The following is a 20,477-nucleotide window of genomic DNA, read 5'->3' on the forward strand; positions in this document are numbered from 1 at the left end:
CCTAGTGTCTAATGGCACCCTGCCCCTCTTCTACCCCCACTCCACCCCAATTTTGTTTAAATTTAGGGGCATGGTAGCAGGTTGTGGGGGTAGGAAGGGGGGGCCACTAGACTACCAAGGATTTTTTAAATTTAGGAGCACTGGTTATGGGTCAGGGGGTTGGGAGGGCGTCACTAGACAACTGTGGATTTTTTTTAATTTAGAGGCTGTGGTGTCGGGTCAGGTGAGCCACTAGACTACCAGGGGAAAAGAGGGCCTATGCAGAAACCTATCAGATGTAGGGGACTTGGGTTTGGGGGGGCTCATCCTTGTCCTGGAGGAAAACAAATGAGACTAATAGAGTAGCTCTGACGGTCACCTCATCCATGAAACCCTCAATCATTTCTGTCAAATTAAAACTATCAGAGGAAGCTTCAACATCAGAATTTCCATCAGGAGAACTAGATTGTCTCTGAGCTAGAACAGGCAAATGGTACTTTTTTTTTGAAGATGAGGAAGATCAGAGTCTGAATTTTCTTCAACAATCTATTAAAAAAATCCTTTGGTGTAACTGTAAGCATTAGTGGAAAGTTGTATGGGCCTGGTATTCAAAAAAGTGGCCTGTCCAATTAGATCACACTCAGCGAGCCAGCAGCCCATATTCAGCGGGACTTAATCGAGCAGTGCTGCTGAATAATGGCACTAACTGACCATTTTGAAATTGGGCAGGAGAGGGGTGTTCTAAGGACAGAGTTGGGGAGGAGCTAGCAACTATTCAGGTGCTGGCAATTTTGTCCAGATCTAAGTGATCTATCGAAGAATTGGGCGCTAGCATTTAAACCAGATTTCAGCTGGCGTAAATACTGGTGCCAAAATTTGGGCACAGGAATGGTCTCTAAGTGCTATTCTGTAAAGAGCGCTCAACTAGGAGTGCTCTTTGTAGAATAGCGCTCCACACTGATTTCTTTCCACCACCCAAATTTGGGCACCATTTATTGAATCCGGTCCTGTATCTCTTATGTACACCTTTGGAGAATAGCACTTAGAGGGCTGACAGGCTTAAGTGCTAATTTTCTCTGCATTTACGTGTTCAAGAGGCACTTAATAGCGAGCACTTAGTTAATTGCCCTTCCTGCACCTAACAGGCACTTAAATCTAGGCAAACGAATCAAGGGCCTAAATGTAAGAGCATATGGGGCAGTATTCAGCCTGTAGTTGTTTTTTTTTTTAAACACTGACCACCGTGGGCTAAATTAGACCCAGTTATTCAGTGCTGGGCCTAATCCAGGTACATGACCAAGTTCTACAAAATATTTTTCAGAGGAGGCATGCTATGAGTAGCATTCCCATTGCAACTAATCATATCTAGAGTACTACTAAACATATGCAGCACTGTACACATTAAGTGACCCTTTTACTAAGCCACGTAGGCACCTACAAAGCGTGTCAATATGCAGCTACCACGTGGCCCGGGCTGTAATTTCATTTTGTATGCATGTCCACTACGCGCGACAGAAAATAATTTTATTTTCCGGCATGTGGGCAGTAATCGGTATTTGAACGTGAATTGACCATTACTGCCCGGTTAACATGTGAGACCTTGCCGATAAGTAATGGGTGGCGGTAAGGTCTCAGACCCAAAATGGATGCGCGCCAATTTTCATTTTTCTGCATGTCCTTTTTTGGCCCCCCAAAAAAGGCATTTTTACAGGTGTGCTGAAGAATTGATCTGCGTGTGCCTAAAATACACACGTACACTAGTTCAGGCCACTTTTCAGCGCACCTTAGTAAAAGGACCCCTATATGCAGGTACTTTTTCTGTCCCTAGAGGACGCCCAATCTAAGTTTTAGTACCTGGAGCAATGGAGGGTTAAGTGACTTACCCAGCATCACAAGGAGGTGCAGTGGGAATTGAACCTAGGTTGCCAGGATCAGAGTCTGTGCACTAAACATTAGGCTACTCCTTGACTCATAGGACTAGATTCTACATATGGTGCTGAAAAACATTGACACGGAAAAGAACGTGCCTAATACTATTCTGTAAACTGCACCTAATGTTAAGCATGGTTTATAGAATACTCATAGTGCCCAGATCCGTAACTAAATTTAGGTGCGACCATTTATGCCAACTAAAACCTGGTGTAAATGCCCGCGCCTAACTTAAGTCATGGATCGGGCATATTCCATAACAGTGTACGTAATTTCTAGAGACACCCACGATCTGCCCATACCCCTTCCGTGGCAACGCTCCCTTATGAGATCCGCATATTAGAATTTATACGCACCACTTTAAATATATGCTTAGAAAGTTGCACGCACAAATTCCAATTAGTATTGCTTGTTATTGTCCAGTTATCGGCGCTGATTGGTTTGTTAAACAATTAAGTGGTACGCACAATTTAGCCGCACTGCCAAATTAGTGTGTGCAACTTTAGTCACCATATATAGAATCGGGGGTTAACTGGGTAACACAGAGTTAATGTGGGAGTACTCGGCGCCTCCTAAATTGGAGAGGGTAAGTTCTCTCACATTAATTCTACTTAGGTACCATATCGTATTGAGATTAGTGTACGATCTGCAATAAAATATATATTTTTTAAAAACCCAAAAGTGCTGCGTTAAATCTGGGATTAGCGTGTGGTAAAATCCCACATTACTATGCGGTAAGCCAGGTTCTAGTGCATTTTAGTAAAAGGGCCCCATAGGCACCTAACTTAGGGGGGGGGTCTTTTACTAAAGATTAGCTTGAGTTATCTGCAGCAGGGCCAGTTTTATTCCTATGGGCCTTGCTGCAGATAATTCAAGCTAATTTTTAGTAAAAGACCCTCATAGATTCCACAATTTAGGAGCCAAGCTTTCTTGGAATATTGCTATCTGAATGTGTATATGAAGAAAATAAGTGTCAGAAAACCTAATACTTTTGACAACTTTGATTTAAAAATGTAAACATAGTCTTATGGATTTATTTTGACTGTGGAGAATAAAGAAAGAGAACCCCTTTTGGTACGCCTGTCTTAATATTACATCCTACTTTGTCAGTGTTTAATAAGTTCCGTAACATTAATTCTTGAAATTATCTTTTTAAAACCATACCATTACAGTTGAAGCCAGCCTGTGTACTCAACCTTTTCAAAAGCAAAATGCAGTGTGGTTGTGTGGCAGCGTTATGTGAAATATTCTTTGAATATTTGTTTTGTTTTACTGTGCAGATTGTGGAGGTTGCGGTTTAGAAATAAAAAATGGACAGTCATTGGTAGCATTGGACAAGCACTGGCACTTTGGCTGCTTTAAATGCAAGACCTGTGATATGCTTCTGAATGCAGAGTACATCAGCAAGTAAGTTGGAAATAAGGAACACAAATTCTCTTTTTGGAAAGAATCTAGTGGATTCATTCTCCTCTTATCACGCTGAAGTTATACCAAGGCATTTTCAGCCAACTAATTTGTTATCTGATCATTTTTCTCCAGTGAAAAACTTGTGACATAAAATGAGCGTATCTCTTAGCTTGCACGCTAAGGCCATTTGGTTTGTATGCTATAAATAGTGGGTCAGTCACTAAGGGGAGAATTCATCAAGTGGCGTTATGTCTTAACACATGTTAAGGGTATTAGTGCATGTTAAGAGCCAGATTCTATATATGGTGCTGAAAAAAACGTGCTTAGCACTATTCTATACACATTCCCTAAAGTTAGGTGCAATTTACAGAATACGCATAGCGCCCATCCTCCATGTCTAAAATTTAGGCGTGATCATTTACTCCAACTAAAACATGGTGTAAATTCTCACACATAACTTGAGCACAGATTGGACATATTCTATAACAGTTCATGTAATTATTAGGAATACCCATGACCCGCCCATGCCTCTCCCATGTCCATGCCTCCTTTTGAGAGCCACACATTAGAATTTATGTGGACCACTTTATAGAATGCACACTTAGAATTTATGAGCGCAACTTTCTAATTAATGCCAATTAGTGTTGATAATTGCTTGTTGTAAAAGGGGCACTCAGGGAGGACAAGGCCATAGTGGAGAAACTGAATGAATTCTTTGCTTCAGTCTTTACGGAAGAAGATGTAAGAGATCTATCTGTACCAGAAATGGTTTTCAAGGGTGATGAGTGGAGGAACTGAAAGAAATCTTCGTGGATCTAATCAGACTTCTATACCGCCAAATTCCCAAGGCGGTTAACAATAAGAAACATTTGAAGTACAATCATCAAACTAATCAAAATCAGTACAGTCACAAACAGATTAAAACAGTTACAGTCTAGAATCAAGTGTTCCGCACAGGTGACTGTCCTTGGTATGGGACCTATAGTAACTGATTGGGTTAAAAATTGGTTGAATGAAAGGAGACACAGAGGGTAGTGGTAAATGGAGCTTGCTCTGAAGAAAGGGATGTTGTCAGTGGAGTACCACAGGGATCGGTCCTTGGGCCGGCTCTTTTTAACATCTTTGTGAGCGATATTGCGGAAGGGCTGTCTGGTAAGGTTTTTCTCTTTGCGGATGATACCAAACCCTGCAACAGGGTGGACACTCTGAAGGGTGTGAATGACATGAGGAAGACCTAGCGAAACTGGAGGAATGGACCGATATTTGGCAACTAAGATTTAATGCTAAAAAATGCAGGGTCATGCACTTGAGTCACAAGAATCCGAGGGAACGGTACAGTATAGGGAGCGAAGTCCTTCAGTGTACAAAGGAAAATCGGGATTTGGGGGTGATTGAGTCTGATGACCTTAAAGCTTCCAAACAGGTAGAAAAAGCGACGGTCAAAGCAAGAAGGATGCTTGGGTACATAAAAAGAGAGATGACCAGGAAAAAGAAGGTGATAGTGCCATTGTATAAGTCTCGGTGAGGCTCCATTTAGAGTTCTGTGTGCAGTTCTGGAGACTGCACCTACGAAAAGATATAAACAGGATGGAGTCAGTCCAGAGGGCAGCTACAAAATTAGTAAGTGGTCTTGAACACAAAAAATATAGGGACAGGCTTAAGAACCTCAACATGTATACGCTGGAAGAGAGAAGGGAGAAAAGAGATAAGATAGAGATGTTTAAATATCTCAAGGGCATTAATGTAGAAGAGCAATAAAGGAGGTCATATAAAAGTACAGATGACAAGCCATGTAATGACTTAAAAACAAGGCAGGATACTTTGAAAATAATTCTAACCTTCACCGGCAACCAGTGCAGATCTAACAATGGGGTAACCCTATCAAACGTACTACAACAATAGATCATCCTGGCAGCTGTGTTCTGTAAAAGCTGCAATCTATTAAGTTGTTCATCAGGAAGAGCAACATATCATGAATTACAATAATCCAGCTGTGCTAAGATGTAAGATTGAAACAGTAGGGAAAAATGTTTTGTATCAAAGAAGGCTTGAATGGTCCTAAGTTGTCTTAGTTTACAAAAGACCTTTTTAGACAAGTTACTTATTTGAGGTTCGAACGAGAGAGTCCAGTCAAATAACACTCTCAGGACCCTAGAAACTTTCACCACCAGTAGTGGATGATATAAGTACATATAAGTACATAATTATTGCCATACTGGGACAGACCAAAGGTCCATCAAACCCAGCATCCTGTTTTCAACAGTGGCCAATCCAGGTCACAAGTATCTGGCAAGATCCCAAAGCAGTACATTTAATGCTGCTTATCCTAGAAATAAGGGAAGGGAAATGGGACTTGATATACTGCCTTTCTGAGGTTTTTGCAACTACATTCAAAGCAGTTTACATATATTCAGGTACTTATTTTATACCAGGGGCAATGGAGGGTTAAGTGATTTGCCCAGAGTCAGAAAGAGCTGCAGTGGGAATTGAACTCAGTTCCCCAGGATCAAAGTCCACTGCACTAATCTACTAGGCTACTCCTCCACACAAGCAGTGGATTTTCCCCGTCAGTTTTAATAATGGCCTATGGACTTTTCCTTTAGAAAGCCATTTTAAACCCCGCTAAACTAGTTGCTTTTACTACATTCTCTGGCAACAAATTCCAGAGTTTAATTACACATTGAGTGAAGAAATATTTTCACCGATTTGTTTTAAATGTACTACTTTGTAGCTTCATTGCATGGAAATAGTAAAGAAGCGATTCACATCTACCCATTCCACTCCACTCATTATTTTATAGACCTCTATCATATCTCCCCTCAGCCATCTTTTCTCCAAGCTGAAGACCTCTAGCTGCTTTAGCCTTCCTCATAGGGAAGTCTTCCCGTCCCCTTTATCATTTTGTTGTCCTTCTCTGTACCTGTTCTAATTCGACTATATCTTTCTTGAGATGCAGTGACCAGAAATACACACAATATTCAAGGTGCAGTCGCATCATGGAGTGATACAAAAGGCATTATAACATCCTTGTTTTTGTTTTCCATTCCCTTCCTAATAATACCTAATCTTCTATTTGCTTTATTCCTTTCCTAATAATACCTACTCTATTTGCTTTCTTAGCTGCCTCCGCACACTGGGCAGAGGGTTTCAGCATATCATGAAATGAGATTGAAGGGGGGCAGACTCAAGAAAAATGTCAGGAAGTATTTTTTCACGGGGAGAGTGGTGGATACTTGGAATGCCCTCCCTCGGGAGGTGGTGGAGATGAAAACAGTAACGGAATTCAAAAATGCGTGGTATAAACATAAAGGAATCCTGTTCAAAAGGAATGGATCATCAGAAGCTTAGCCGAGATTGGGTGGCAGAGCCGGTGGTGGGAGGCGGGGCTAGTGTTGGGAGGCAGGGCTAGTGCTGGGCAGACTTCTACGGTCTGTGAACTGAAAATGGCAGAACCTAATCAAGGTCAGGTATACACAAAAAGTAGCACATATGAATTTATCTTGTTGTGCAGACTGGATGGACCATGCAGGTCTTTTTCTGCCGTCATCTACTATATTAATATCCTTATTTTCGAAGGAGATTGCCGGCTATCTTCTGACACAAATCGGGAGATGACCGGCGATCTCCTGAACCCAGCCAAATCGGTATAATCGAAAGCCGATTTTGGCCGGTGCCAACTGCTTTCCGTCGTGGAGCCGGGCAAACGTCAAGGGGGCGTTTTGGCAGGGTATGAAAGGTGGGATGGGGGCGTGCTTATGAGATGACTGGCTTTGCCCGATAATGGAAAAAACAAAGCTGTCTCTGACGAGCATTTGGCCGGCTTCACTTGGTCCCTTTTTGTTTAGGACCAAGCTTCAAAAAGGTGTCCCAAATGACCAAATGACCACCGGAGGGAATCGGGGATCACCTCCCCTTACTCCCCCAGTGGTCACCAACCCCCTCCCACCCCAAAAAAAGTTATTTTTTTGCCAGCCTCTATGCCATCCTGAAATGTCATACCCAGCTCCCTGACAGCAGTATGCAGGTCCCTGGAGCAGTTTTTAGTGGGTGCAGTGCCCTTCCCCCCCCCCAACCTGTTACACTTGTGGTGGTAAATGGGAGCCCTCCACCCCCCCCCAAAACCCACTGTACCCACATGTAGGTGCCCCCTTTCATCCCTTAGGACTATGGTAGTGGTGTAGAGTTGTGGAGAGTGGGTTTTGGGGAGGATTTGGGGGGCTCATCACCCAAGGTAAGGGAGCTCTGCACCTGGGAGCAATTTATGAAGTCCACTGCAGTGCCCCCTAGGGTGCCCGGTTGGTGTCCTGGCATGTGAGGGGGACCAGTGCACTACAAATGCTGACTCTTCCCACGACCAAAGGGCTTGCATTTGGCCGGGTTTGAGATCGCCGGCATTAGTTTCCATTATCGTCGGAAACTAATGCCGGCCCAAATGCTGAGATTTGGCCGGCTCCAACCGTATTATTGAAACGAAAGATAGCCGGCTATCTTATTTCGATAATACGGTTTGGCCATATAGATGGCCTGCGCCGTTCGATTATGCCCCTCCACGTATTTCAACAATGACTCCTAGAACCCTTTTCTAGTCAGTGACTGCTAATGTGGAATCTTGCATTACGTAACTATAATTTGGGTTCCTCTTTCCCACATGCATCACTTGCACTTGCTCATATTAAATGTCATCTGCCATTTAGATGCCCAGTTTCCCAGTCTCGTAATTTTTCACAATCCTCTTGCGATTTAACAACTTTGAATAACTTTGTGTCATCAACATATTTAATTACCTCACTAGTTACTCCCATCTCTAGATCATTTATAAGTATGTTAAAAAGCAGCTGTCCTAGCACAGACCCCTGGGAAACCCCACTATCTACCCTTCTCCATTGAGAATACTGACCATATAACCCTACTCTCTGTTTTCTATCTTTTAACCAGTTTTTAATCCACCGTAACCTACAAACAAAGCCTAGGGGAAGTCTCTACCTCAAGCTGCTATTTCCAGTTGCTGCTTGTTTTCTATCTCCTTCCATCTAATCTTTTTTAGAATTCAACATTGTACCCTTGTAGGTACTAGGAAAACATATCGGGCTCGATATTTAAAGGCTACATGGATAAGTGCAGCTTGTTGGGGCCAAGGAATGATTTTCTATGGCATTAACCACATAAGGGTACTGAAAATCATTGGAGTCTGCCCTGGCATGATCCAGATTAGTGCACCTCAATGAAGGATCTAAGAGGAATAAGTATTCACAATCCAGCAGTTGCGAAAATCCCTCTGAACATATGGATATAGATAAAGATCTTATATTGAAGGCTTAAAGCCTCATAGTATATATGCAAAAAGAGGATAAAGCCTCAACAGACTCCAACATAAAACGTTCTGTCTTAGAATCATGGAGTTCTTGCTGTCATCATTGGCTGAAAAAAATCTCCTTTGCCACAAAAATATTTGTAATCAAAACTAGTATCAAACGGGCACTCAACACTTAACTTCAGTGTGCTGAAATGCCTTTTACATTTACTCCACAGTTGATGTTGGCCAACATTTCAACTAGAAAGTTGCATGGGGACAGAAACCTAACCTGTCCCCACCCATCCCTGCTGAATTTAACCCATCCTCACCCATCCCCTCTGGAATCTTACCCGTCCCCACCCGTCCCCGCTGGAACTGAACCTGTCCCCACCCCACAAGAATTTAATGGCATCTAAAGAAAAAATCTGATCGGCTCCCTGTCTCTCTCTGGGTTCGAGCCACAGCACTGCAGGCAAGGAAAGAATGGAAGATGGAGTTTGGAACACTCTGGTGCGCACATGTAAGGCTCATGTCTGATTCACTGGCACTGTGTGCTGAGATGTCACCACAAGCACGTGCCAGTAGGTCAGGTAACCTCTGATGCTCGGGCCGGTGTCAGAGCTGAGGCCTGTGCATCAGCCCAGGCGCAGAGAGGATTAATGGAAGACTTTCCACATCTGTGCTGATAACAGCAAGGAGGAAGAGGAGGCAGCACTCAAAGAACTTGTGAGAGGCTGGCACAGGTGCAGCTTTCACTTCCATGGGAACCCTGCAGGAACTGCTTCCATCCCCACGGGAACTCCACAGGAACTGTTTTATCCCTATGGGAAACCCCACAAGAACTGCATCCGTCCCCACAGGAACCCCGCAAAACTGCTTCCGTCCCTGTGGGAACCCCGCAGCCCCAGAGGGAATTCCCATGGGATTCCCACAGATTCCGTAGGATTCCCGTGAACCCCGTTCCTGTGCAGGTCTCTAGTTTCAACTGCCTGCCTCAGGAACTGTGGAAAATAGCAGAAATAAAAACAAAAGGATCAGAGCACAGTTAAAAATCAACAGTGGAGTCTATTGAGGCTTTTTCCTCCTGTTGCATATATACTATGAGGCTTTAAGCCTTCAACATAAGATCTTTATCTGAGGAGTGAGCCTGGTCAGCTCATGGATCCTGCCCAAACCTCTGCTCCCTTGTACCACTTTAATACCATTTTTATAGGCAGTATATCAAATAAATTAAACTATAAAGCATGAGACGTGTATTTTACATGACTCGTGCATTGGCATGTTCAGGGATGGAATTTGGGCACAGCACAAGAAGCAGAGTTACAATTTATACTTGTTTATAAAATACATTTGTATGCACATATGTTACATGTGACAATTTACTCCTGCACCCAAGCAGGCAAAAATATCCACAACTTCAGTCTAGCTGTGATTTCTGCTGCTTTGGCTATGGCATTTTATAAGGACACATGGGGGAATTTGTGTCTTTATAAAATAGGATTGAAACAGGCGCCTACTTAACCATCATACACAGACGTTCTGTGGTAGTAATGATTTTATTTTGATGTTATGTATTGAGAATTATTAGTTTTACTAGACTGCTGGTTTTTGACATTATATTTCATGCTGTATGATCTGTATTGTTTTATTGTATATGTATTCCTGTTCCCCACTTAGAATCTTAAGATAATGCGGGATAGAAATACATTTTATTATTATTATTATCATTATTATTATTATTATTACTACTACACTCACAGTGTTTTCCCAACTGAGAGAAAATTTGAATTGTTTTAACTACTTGACTCTTCTAATCTGGATTCCTTCAGTAATAAATAAAAATAAAACAAAAAAAAAGGAAAATAAGATGATAACTTTTTATTAGACTAACAATATATTTTTTGATTAGCTTTCGAAGGCAATACCTTCTTCTTCAGATCAGAAATCTGCCTTCGAAATGTAATCCAAAAATGTTGAGCTTTGGGAGGTAAAAATATTTCTATTTTATTTTTATTCAATATAATATAAACTTGTGTAATCGCACCCATGCCTTACCAGTCTGATAAGCATGATCTCTCCCCTTCTCCTCTTCCTGTCCTGTATCTCCATCTTTCTTCCCTTCTACTCCTCCCCCATCTCCAGAATCTACTTGTCTCTTCTCTTGCCCCATCCAGCATCTGCAGCTCTTCCCACCTCACTTTTCCTTCTATTCCACTGCCCCTTATTCCAGTTTCTCCTCTCACTTCCCCTTCCCACACCAATACTGACTGTTGCTGCTGCCTCTGCCACTGTCTTCCAGGGTCCACATCAGAAGAGAATGTAAAGAGCAAGGCAGGGCCCTGGAGCCTGTAAACATACTTGGCATCTGCCAATCCTGCTCCTTTGGATGCAGCCTTCTTGTTAGAGGGGGTGGGACCAACATCCCCTGAGCACTGCACAGGCCCCAAGGCTCCAAGATCCCAGGCTGTTTTCACTTCTGCAGGTGCTCAGTTGGCATTTTTGAAAGGCTGGAAAAAGTGTCAGTACTGCATTAAAAGGCACAATATAATTTTGTATATTTGTGGGAAGGTTTAAGGTGGGGCAAGGTTGGGCTAAAATATTATCCAGATAGCAGTGATAGTTGCTATCTGAATGATTTATACATTTAGTTAAGGCCTGCCAAATAACTAGCAGGTGACTTCACTATTCATCAGCACTGCTGCAAATCTGGCTCCTAGTTTCTTTCTGCAGTGACGCCACCTATGCTGAGAAACAAGGCAGATTCTCTTGCTGCGCTTCATTTACTTTGTATTCATTGCACATACTTTATTGCATGTGGAAATGCTTTCTCAGAAGATGGTGAGAAAGAATGCGATGCAAAGGATAGAGATGAAAGACGTGGAAATAGTACCCATCCCTCTTATTCACAGCTGCCATCCTTCCTGTGATACTGTTCACCTTCCTTCCTCTTCCCTTCCCCTCCCCCAAACTAAAATTGTGAAATTTTGTGTATGTTTTTGACAAATTATTTTTCCCTCTCTTTGAGTCTGTGCAAGATGAGCAGACACCCGTAAAACGGAATGAGTAACAGATGACCAGTGTTGAAAAGGAGATAGTGACCTAGGCCTGATACTTAGTCTGTATTAGGTATAAATCAACAGCATTTTGACAATAGAGAAATGTATATGTGTACAGAGAAATAGGAGAGAACTGGTGTTTGAAAATAATTTTTTTCCCCCTAGAGATGGAGTCCCTTACTGTGAAAAAGACTATCATACTAAGTATGGCATTAGATGTGACCACTGTGAGAAGTATATTACTGGCAAAGTATTAGAGGTAAGAGAAATGTTATGTAATAAATACAGATTCACCTTTTCTCTTAAAATATTAAGGAGCTCATTTAATAACAGCATATTTCAGGCAATGGACCCTGTGGTAGATGCTGCATTTTAATGGTGATAACGCACACTGGGGGCCTTTTACCAAGTTGTGGGATAAAGGGCCCTGTGCTGGCAGTGGGGGCCATTTATCCTGCGCTCCAGGGCCCTTTTACCACAGTGGGTAAAAAAAAAACCAGCACACATGGCCATACGGTAAGAGAACGCTTACCGGTGGGGAGCACTTACTGCCACCCATTGAGGTGGCGATAAGGGCTCCCATGCTAATCTGGCGGTAACCGGGCAGCACACGGCGATGCCCAGTTACCAATGGGGTACCGCCGCACAGGCTATTTCTGGGGGTTTTCTTTTTCCCCTAGAAATGGCGCACGCTTAGGGCGGGACTACCACTGGCGGCCATGTTGGGCTGGCGGCAGTCCCAAAAGAACGCGTGGTAAGCCCGTGTTGGGCTTACCACCACTTTGTAAAAGGGCCCCACTGTTAATAAGTGACCTCATAAGTGACTTATTTCCTACTGTGTGTTAAAGTTCTTCACTTACTGTGTGGCAGTAACCAATATTCGCACATGGTAACTGCAAAACCTCTATGTTAACCACTGAGGGCATTCCCAGCATTTTGCCATGCAGTTAACAGAGAGAACAGTTCTCCACTGCTTCTTAACTGCATAGCAGATAATGCTGAGCTGCACCTTTTCAGGATAGTAATGACCTCTGGGTTAATCGTGAGGTACAGTCCTGCTAAAAAGTGGTGCTTTCTGGGTAATCTGTTTGATACTATTAGTGTGCTGTAATTTCCACACTAAGGACCAGATCATGCAAAGGTTTCCCAAATTCGGGCACCAGAAAAAATTGGCTCCCAGCGCTAATCCTTAAAGGGTGCTCTGGATTGAGCACCCTTTATGGAATTGCGTGTAGCACCCATTCTCACACTCAAATTTGGGTGTTAGGACTTATGTCTGATGAAACGAGATGTAATTCCTGGTGTCTAATTTGGGTGTGCATCCACAGTATTGTATAACACTGAGTGCAAATTTGCGGAATGTCCCTGACCTGACCATGCCCCTCCCATGGCCATGCCCCTTGGGTTGTGCACCATGGGATTTGAGATTGCAGTTTTATAGAATAGTGTGTAGGAAGATGCACACACAAATCCAAATTTGCGCCAATTGACACCAGTAATTGATTGCTAGTGCTCAGGTATTGATGTTAATTGGCTCGTTACCCAATTTAGTTGCACATTAATCTCAGGATCATGCCCAAATTTGGGCACGCAAATTTGAGCACTCTTTATAGAAACCCTTCATAAAAGGGCAATTCTATAATCCAGGCCTGGGCTTCTCAAGCCAGTCTTCGGGGCATACCAAGGCCCATCAGGTTTTCAGAATATCCACAATGAATATGCATGAGATAGATTGGCATGCACTTTCTCCTTGCTAAGCAAATCTATCTCATGCATATTCATTGGGGCCGATATTCAGACTATGGGACGCAGCCCGCATAATTGGCACAATCGGTGATGACCCCGGATATTCAGTCTCAGGCCGTTTCCAGTGACCGGCATTGATATTCCGATTTGGGGGGCGGCTCAAATGTAATCGGCTAAGTTAATATTTAGCACTGCCCGCTTAAGTTTATAGCAGCCAAAGATAGGACTGTCTAAATGAGAGTCCATAAAAGTAAAATCCCTGTGCGTTATCAGAGCAGTTAAAGTTGTCTCTAAAGAGAAAGATTTTGAGGGCTGTATGGAATTCAGCGTGATTAGTCATGAAATGTAAAGAGATAGGAAGAGAATTACAAAGTGTAGGGGCAATTATACTGAAGGATTTGGATCAGATGGAATCAAAACATAGTTGGCATAATGAGGGGATGTACAACAAGTTGGAGGATGAAGAGCATAAGGATCTAGTGGGTGCATAGGGGACCAAATGTCGAGCAGGATATAAAGGTGTATTGGAATGAATAACAAGAATCTTGTATGTAATGTGGTGTGTGACAGGAAGCAATTGCTCATCTATAAGAAGTGGTGTGAAATGGTCATATCTTTCTTTTAGAATTTGTCAAGACTTTCACAGTAGTATTTTGAGCTAATTGCAGGCGGTTCTTTTCAGTGATGGTGGTGCTAAATATCGGCCAGATTGTGGATATCCTGAAAAAACAATGGGATTTGGTGTGCCATGAGGACCGGGTTGAGAAGGCCTGATCTAGGCACCCGCATTTATGTGTCCCTTGCTTGCGTAAATGTTGAATGCTAGTGCTTATACTTAGATGTTTGCACATACCTGAAGGGCGTCTAAGTGCTATTCTGCAAATAGGCACTTGACTTACATAGTGTGTATTTTCAAGGGGGCATACACAGGGGCAGAGCAAAGGCAGGACATGAGCTGGGGCTCCCACTTACACACATCTCTGCTGCATTTAGGCACCCACACTTATGCCAGCTCTATGGCCTAAATGTTAGGTGCACCAATGCCAGGTTGCGCTAGTATGCAATAACAAAACCTAGTTCCATAGATTCTGTTATGCAATAGACTCCTACATACCTGCCTAAATGGAGGCAGCCAGTTGTGGAATTGCCTTTTAAGTAACAAATGAGGGAAATAAAACTACAAACATACATATTGGGGCTGATATTCAGAGCACAAGAAGTACCCGGGCTGCCTCCCATGGTCGGCGCTGAATCCGAATATTCAATGCCAGGCCATTTCTGGTCAGGCCCACTGAGAGGAGGCACAGGGGGGCAAGATTCCCTGGGCCCGGCCTCGAAGGGGGGCCCGGCTGACCCAGTGGCATTGGGGGCCTAGGCCTCTCCCCTTTGGACTCGGGCTCGCCCAACTGTAGTACCTTGAGTGCCTGGCAGGGATGCCCAAGCCCTGCCAGCCAAATAGCTCTGAAGCCCGAACCTTCCCTAGTATAAGGAAGTTGGCAGCATGCTTTCTAGCGTCGACTCCAACACTCCACGCATTCTCAGTTTGAGCACATGAACTGAGCATATACAAGGAGTGCCAGCATCGGTGGTTAGAAAGCATGCTGCCAACTTCTTTACAGAAGGGAAGGTTCAGGCCGCAAAGCTATTTGGATGGCAGGGCTTGAGCATCCCTGCCAACAAAGGTAACATTTTTAGGGGGGGGGGGGGAATGGATTCGGTAAAAGAGCAGAAAGGAATGAATGGCCCCCATAATTTCCCCCCTCCCCCCCAATTGGCTGCTGGCTATGCCTCTGTGTTTCCTGGCTGATGGTGCAGCAGGGTGGAGGGCCCCCAAGACTCTTTGCTCCAGGCCTGCTTTTGTCTCTCGGTGGCCTTGTTTCCGGTGACTGGTGTCGAATATCCAGTTTATTTTTGGCAGTTTCAACTTAACCCACCAAGTCAATGTTCAGTACTGGCCAGTTAAGTTGAAACTGGCCAAAAATAGGCCTGCCATTTTGGTGGCCTAATTTGGCTGCCAAACTTAATCAGCGATGCGCTGAAAATTAGCAGATAGCCGGTTAAGTGCCATTTAAGAGTCGTTCCTGGCTGGTTAAATTATTTTAAATATTGGGAGGAATTGTGCCAAATGTATGGTGAAAATTGAATTAATGAAATGTGAATTGTGTTTCTTAACAAATATAAAAAAACAGAATGCCCATCAATTGGAAAAGTCAGGTGAATGCATTTCCCCATCACCATTTCAAAGTGATTGTCTTTTTGAATGATTCATGTCTCTGAGAAGCTCCTTCTTCTGATGAAATAGGCAGAATTTGTCAAATGATACTCTGATAATATGGGGTATTCGGGACTCTGTGACTTTACCTTAATCTTATCCAGGCATTGACAGATATGTGCATCTCCCACACTAGTGAGGAGAATCAAGTTGGTAGTGTATGGTAACAGGCTGCTAACAGAGATAGTCTGGGTGCTGGGGCTTAGAGAGAGGAGAGACTTCCGGCAGCACTGGAAAAATGAGACAACTGTGAACTGGGACTACACCTGAGCAGGTAGCACCAGTGCTGGGGCCACAGCCAGAGTGAAAGAGAGATGCTGCATACTGGAAGACGTAGAGAAAGAGGAAAGGGGAAGAGGGGTAAAGACTGAGAGAGAAAATTACAAAAGTGGAGGGAGGAGACCAAGGATGGACCGACCAGTCTACTGACAGGACAGTGCCTGAGTGCCCACAGCAGTAGGGGACCAGCTCTTCTCTAACCAGTATTAGCCAATAAGGTATGTGGGTGGTTAGGATGGGTGGTTAGGGACCCATGACCCTTATTGCCCGGAGGCCCAGGTCACTATCAATCCACTCCTGGAGGAGACAATAAGAAATGAATGAGAAATAGGAGAATGACAGTATAAAGAATAAGAGATGAGACAGCAACAGGGAAACAAGAAGAAGATAAAAGAAAAGTTACAAAATATATAAACAATTTTGATTATACAGTACTAATGATAATTAAGGTAAAGGGTTGTACTACTACTACTACTATTTAGCATTTCTATAGCGCTACAAGGCATACGCAGCGCTGCATCAGAGTCCATTTTGTGATTCTCCAGATATGTACAAATTATTAATAAACAAGACTCAGTTAAATGTTTTTTTAAGTCTGAGGCCCTGATGCTCAAAACTCCAGCACTGTATGGAACAGCGCCAGAAAAATAGCGCCGGAACAGCGCTGCAGAAAACCCCCTAATGCTGAACGCTAATGGAATGCAAATGTAGGCGCACTGTTAGCATTGAACATTAGGAAGTTAAGGGGATGGATTGTGTGTGGGGCAAGCACAAAAGAGCTCTCTCTTGCCGGGATACAGTAAGGTGGGAGTGGAAGAAGCGCAGTGCCAGAAGAGAAGCAGGTGCCAGCAAAAGAAAGGAAGGGGAAAGGTTTGTTTTTGCAATCTGAACTCTGGAACTTGAGAGGATGAGTCCCAGCTGCTTTTCTTCCATTCCTGGCTCTTCCTGTAACCTCCCATCTACAAAGCGGAAATCAGAAAGCAGCTGAGGAGACATGAGAATCACTCTTGAGAGTCCCACACATGGTCCTGATCCAACTTGTCTGTTTACTCTCCTGCTTGATACTGGTCTTAGAAAGCCACCAGGCCAGCCAAATCTCTGTCACGTCAGCTGCGTCTGGGCACTCCAGCTCAGCATAGACACCCTAACACCAGCTCTGAGCTGTCGTAGGGTTTACAACGGGCGTAGCTAGGTGGGGCCACGTGGGCATGGGCCCTCGCAGATTTAGCCCTGGCCCCCTCTACGTTCGACCCCCCCGCCGACGATGACCCTCCCACGCCACTTTTGACTCCCCTCCCGCTGCCACCGCCAGCCCTCCCCCGATGCCAGGTACCTTGGCTGGCGGGGGTCCCCAACCCCCACCAGCCGAAGTCTTCTTCAGCGCCGGTCTCCGGCGTGTTCACTGATCTGTTTCTTTGAGTCTTGATTCCTGACGTTCTGCAGAGACCGGCGCTGAAGAAGACTTCGGCTGGTGGGAGTTGGATACCCCCACCAGCAAAGGTACCTGGCAGCGACAGGGGAGGGTCGGCAGCGGGAGGGGGGGTCGAAAGTGGTGTGGGGAGGGGGTCAAAAGTGGCAGGGGGCGACGGCAGGCTAAACTGTGCCCCCTACCTCGGACTCTGGACCCCCCTCCTGCCGAGGTCTGGCTACGCCCCTGGTTTACAACGGTAAGGGTGCTCTTGTTAGCTACGCAGAGCATTGGTGGGAATAGAAAATGACCTCCAGGGGTATAGCCAGATCTTGCGGTGGGAGGGGGCCAGAGCTCGAGGTGGGGGGGCACATTTGGGTCTGCCATCCCGCCGCCGCCCTCCACCGCCTCACCTTCCTGACGTTCCCCAGTCACTGCCGCAGCAAATACCTTGGCTGGCGGGGGTCCCCAACCCTGGCCAGCTGAAGCCTTTTCCAACGCCACCGCGTTGCCTGCCCTGCTCTGTCTTTCCCTCATGTCCTGCACGCTCCTTTTAGTGAAATTGAGCATGCTTAGTTTCACTAAAAGGAGCGTGCAGAATTTACCCTTTTTTTTTTTTTTTTTTGCAAACACAAAACTGCTTTTTTTGGGGGGATGGGCATACCTGTATTGCAGCTCCCTGCCTCCTGCTGCTGGGAAAAAGTGAGAAAAACCTCTCTGCTGCTCTCCGCTCTTCTGTGAGGAATCAACAGCATCAGGGCTTGGTTCCACTCCCAGCTCCTGCTGCTTCCTTCTATTGGCTGGCTAACATCCTAGAACGCCCATCTCCCTGAAGATGGACTCTCATTGGCTGGCTGCTGTCCCAACTCCTCCTCCCTGTAGGACTTCCCTGTTGGCATCACTTTAGAGCTGTGAACTGATTGGATCCAAACTTCCTGGTGTCCCCCTCCAGTAACATAGTAGTAACATAGTAACATAGTAGATGACGGCGGAAAAAGACCTGCACGGTCCATCCTGTCTGCCCAAAAAGATAAACTCATATGTGCTACTTTTTGTGTATACCCTACCTTGATTTGTACCTGTCCTCTTCAGGGCACAGACCATATAAGTCTGCCCAGCAGTATCCCCGCCTCCCAACCACCAGCCCCGCCTCCCACCACCGGCTCTGGCACAGACCGTATAAGTCTGCCCAGCAGTATCCCCGCCTCCCAGCCACCAGCCCTGCCTCCCACCACCGGCTCTGCCACCCAATCTCGGCTAAGCTCCTGAGGATCAATTCCTTCTGAACAGGATTCCTTTATATTTATCCCACGCATGTTTGAATTCCATTACCGTTTTCATTTCCACCACCTTCCGCAGGAGGGCAATCCAAGCATCCACTACTCTCTCCGTGAAGAAATACTTCCTGACATTTTTCTTGAGTCTTGAGACATCCCAGGCTGATGCTGTCCAACTGGTTTACCCCTCTCTGTGGAGGGAGACACCAGGAAGGTTGGATCCAATCAGTTCACAGCTCTAAAGTGATGTCATCAGGGAAACCCTGCAGGGAGGAGGAGTTGGGACAGCAGCCAGCCAATGAAAGTCCATCTTCAGGGAGATGGGCGTTCTAGGATATCAGCCAGCCAATAGAAGGAAGCAGCAGGAACAGCTAGAGGTGGAACATCAAAGTGAAAGCGTAACATCAACAACACCTCTGAGGTCTGCAATATAAAGAATGAATATTCAAGAGAATTAATATACAGCACTGTGTGTTAGAGACTGTGGAATCGTTAGATTGCTGTACATTTAAATATTAACAGTGGGCATTCCTTTTGATACTCAAATTTGGGTGCCACGTATAGAATCTGGTGGCTTATACAGAACTGCCCGTTTAAAAGGTAATTCTGTAACTGGGCATCCACATTTATGTACAGAATTCCAACACTTTTGTGGGTAAGTGTAAACTTACAGGCATAAGTGGCAGCAGGGTGGCTAAGTGCTATTTTGCAAAAAGCAGATGTTAAGGACTGAATTTTATAAATAGCACCGAAAAATCAGTGCCCCTTAGGGCTATTCTATAAATGGCACTTAAAAATAGGTGCCATTTATAGACTAGCTCTTCTGCTGGGACCTGTGACTAATTTTAGGCACGAGCATGTACACCAACTGAAACTTGGTGTAAATTGTCACACGTAAATTAAACATGGATCCCCATTTTTCTATAACTACGAGCATAAATTGGGGGAACACCCAATCCTGATGCCTAAATTTATATGCACAAGTTTCAATTAAAGCCAATTAGCACCAAGAATTGATTGTTAGGGCCTAATTATCGACACAAATCAACTCGTTATTCAACTAAACTGCACAGACAAATTGTACACATGCACAGGCTCTTTTTAACATCTTTGTGACTGATATTGTGGAAGGATTGTCTGGTAAGGTTTGTCTCTTTGCGGACGATACCAAACTTTGTAATAGAGTAGACACCCCAGAGGGCATGGATGGCTTGCGGAGGGAACTGCAAAGCTTGAAGAATGGTCCAGCAATTGGAAACTCAGATTTAATGTTAAAAAATGCATGGTCATACACTTAGATTGCAAAACTCCAAGGGAAAGGTATAGCATAGGAGGTGAAGTACTTATGTGTATGAAAGAAGAGCGAGACTTGGGGGGTGATTGTGTCTGATGATCTCAAGGTGGCCAAACAGATAGAAAAGGTGACGGTCAAAGCCAGAAGGATGGTCAGATGCGTTGGGAGAGGAATGGCAAGCAAGAAAAAAGAGGTGATAGTGTCTTTATATAAGTCCCTGGTGAGGCCCCATTTAGAATACTGTGTGCAGTTCTGGAGACCGCATCTACGAAAAGATATAAACAGAATGGAGTTGGTCCAGAGGGCAGCTACAAAATTGGTCAGTGGTCTCTTTCGTAATGCTTATGGGGACAGACTTAAGGCTCGCAATATGTATACTTTGGAAGAAAGGCAGGGAAGAGGGGGTATCAGAGACATTTAAATACCTCTGTAGCATTAATGTACAGGTGGTGAGCCTCTTTCAAATGAAGGAAAACTCTGGAATGAGAGAGCATAGGATGACGTTAAGAGGTTATAGGCTCAGGAGTAATCTAAGGA

General features: G+C 44.4%; 1 protein-coding gene across 1 annotated transcript in view; it reads left to right on the forward strand.

Moving 5' to 3' along the window:
* ABLIM2 (actin binding LIM protein family member 2) overlaps positions 1–20,477 on the forward strand; it is a 309,478-nt gene that overhangs the window by 66,064 nt on the left and 222,937 nt on the right. The window contains 2 exon segments of the mRNA XM_030191153.1: positions 3,189–3,315; positions 11,830–11,923. Of these exon segments, the coding sequence (XP_030047013.1) occupies positions 3,189–3,315; positions 11,830–11,923 (221 nt within the window).

The sequence above is a fragment of the Microcaecilia unicolor genome, chromosome 2, assembly GCF_901765095.1.
Source record: "Microcaecilia unicolor chromosome 2, aMicUni1.1, whole genome shotgun sequence".
Lineage (NCBI taxonomy): Eukaryota > Metazoa > Chordata > Amphibia > Gymnophiona > Siphonopidae > Microcaecilia > Microcaecilia unicolor.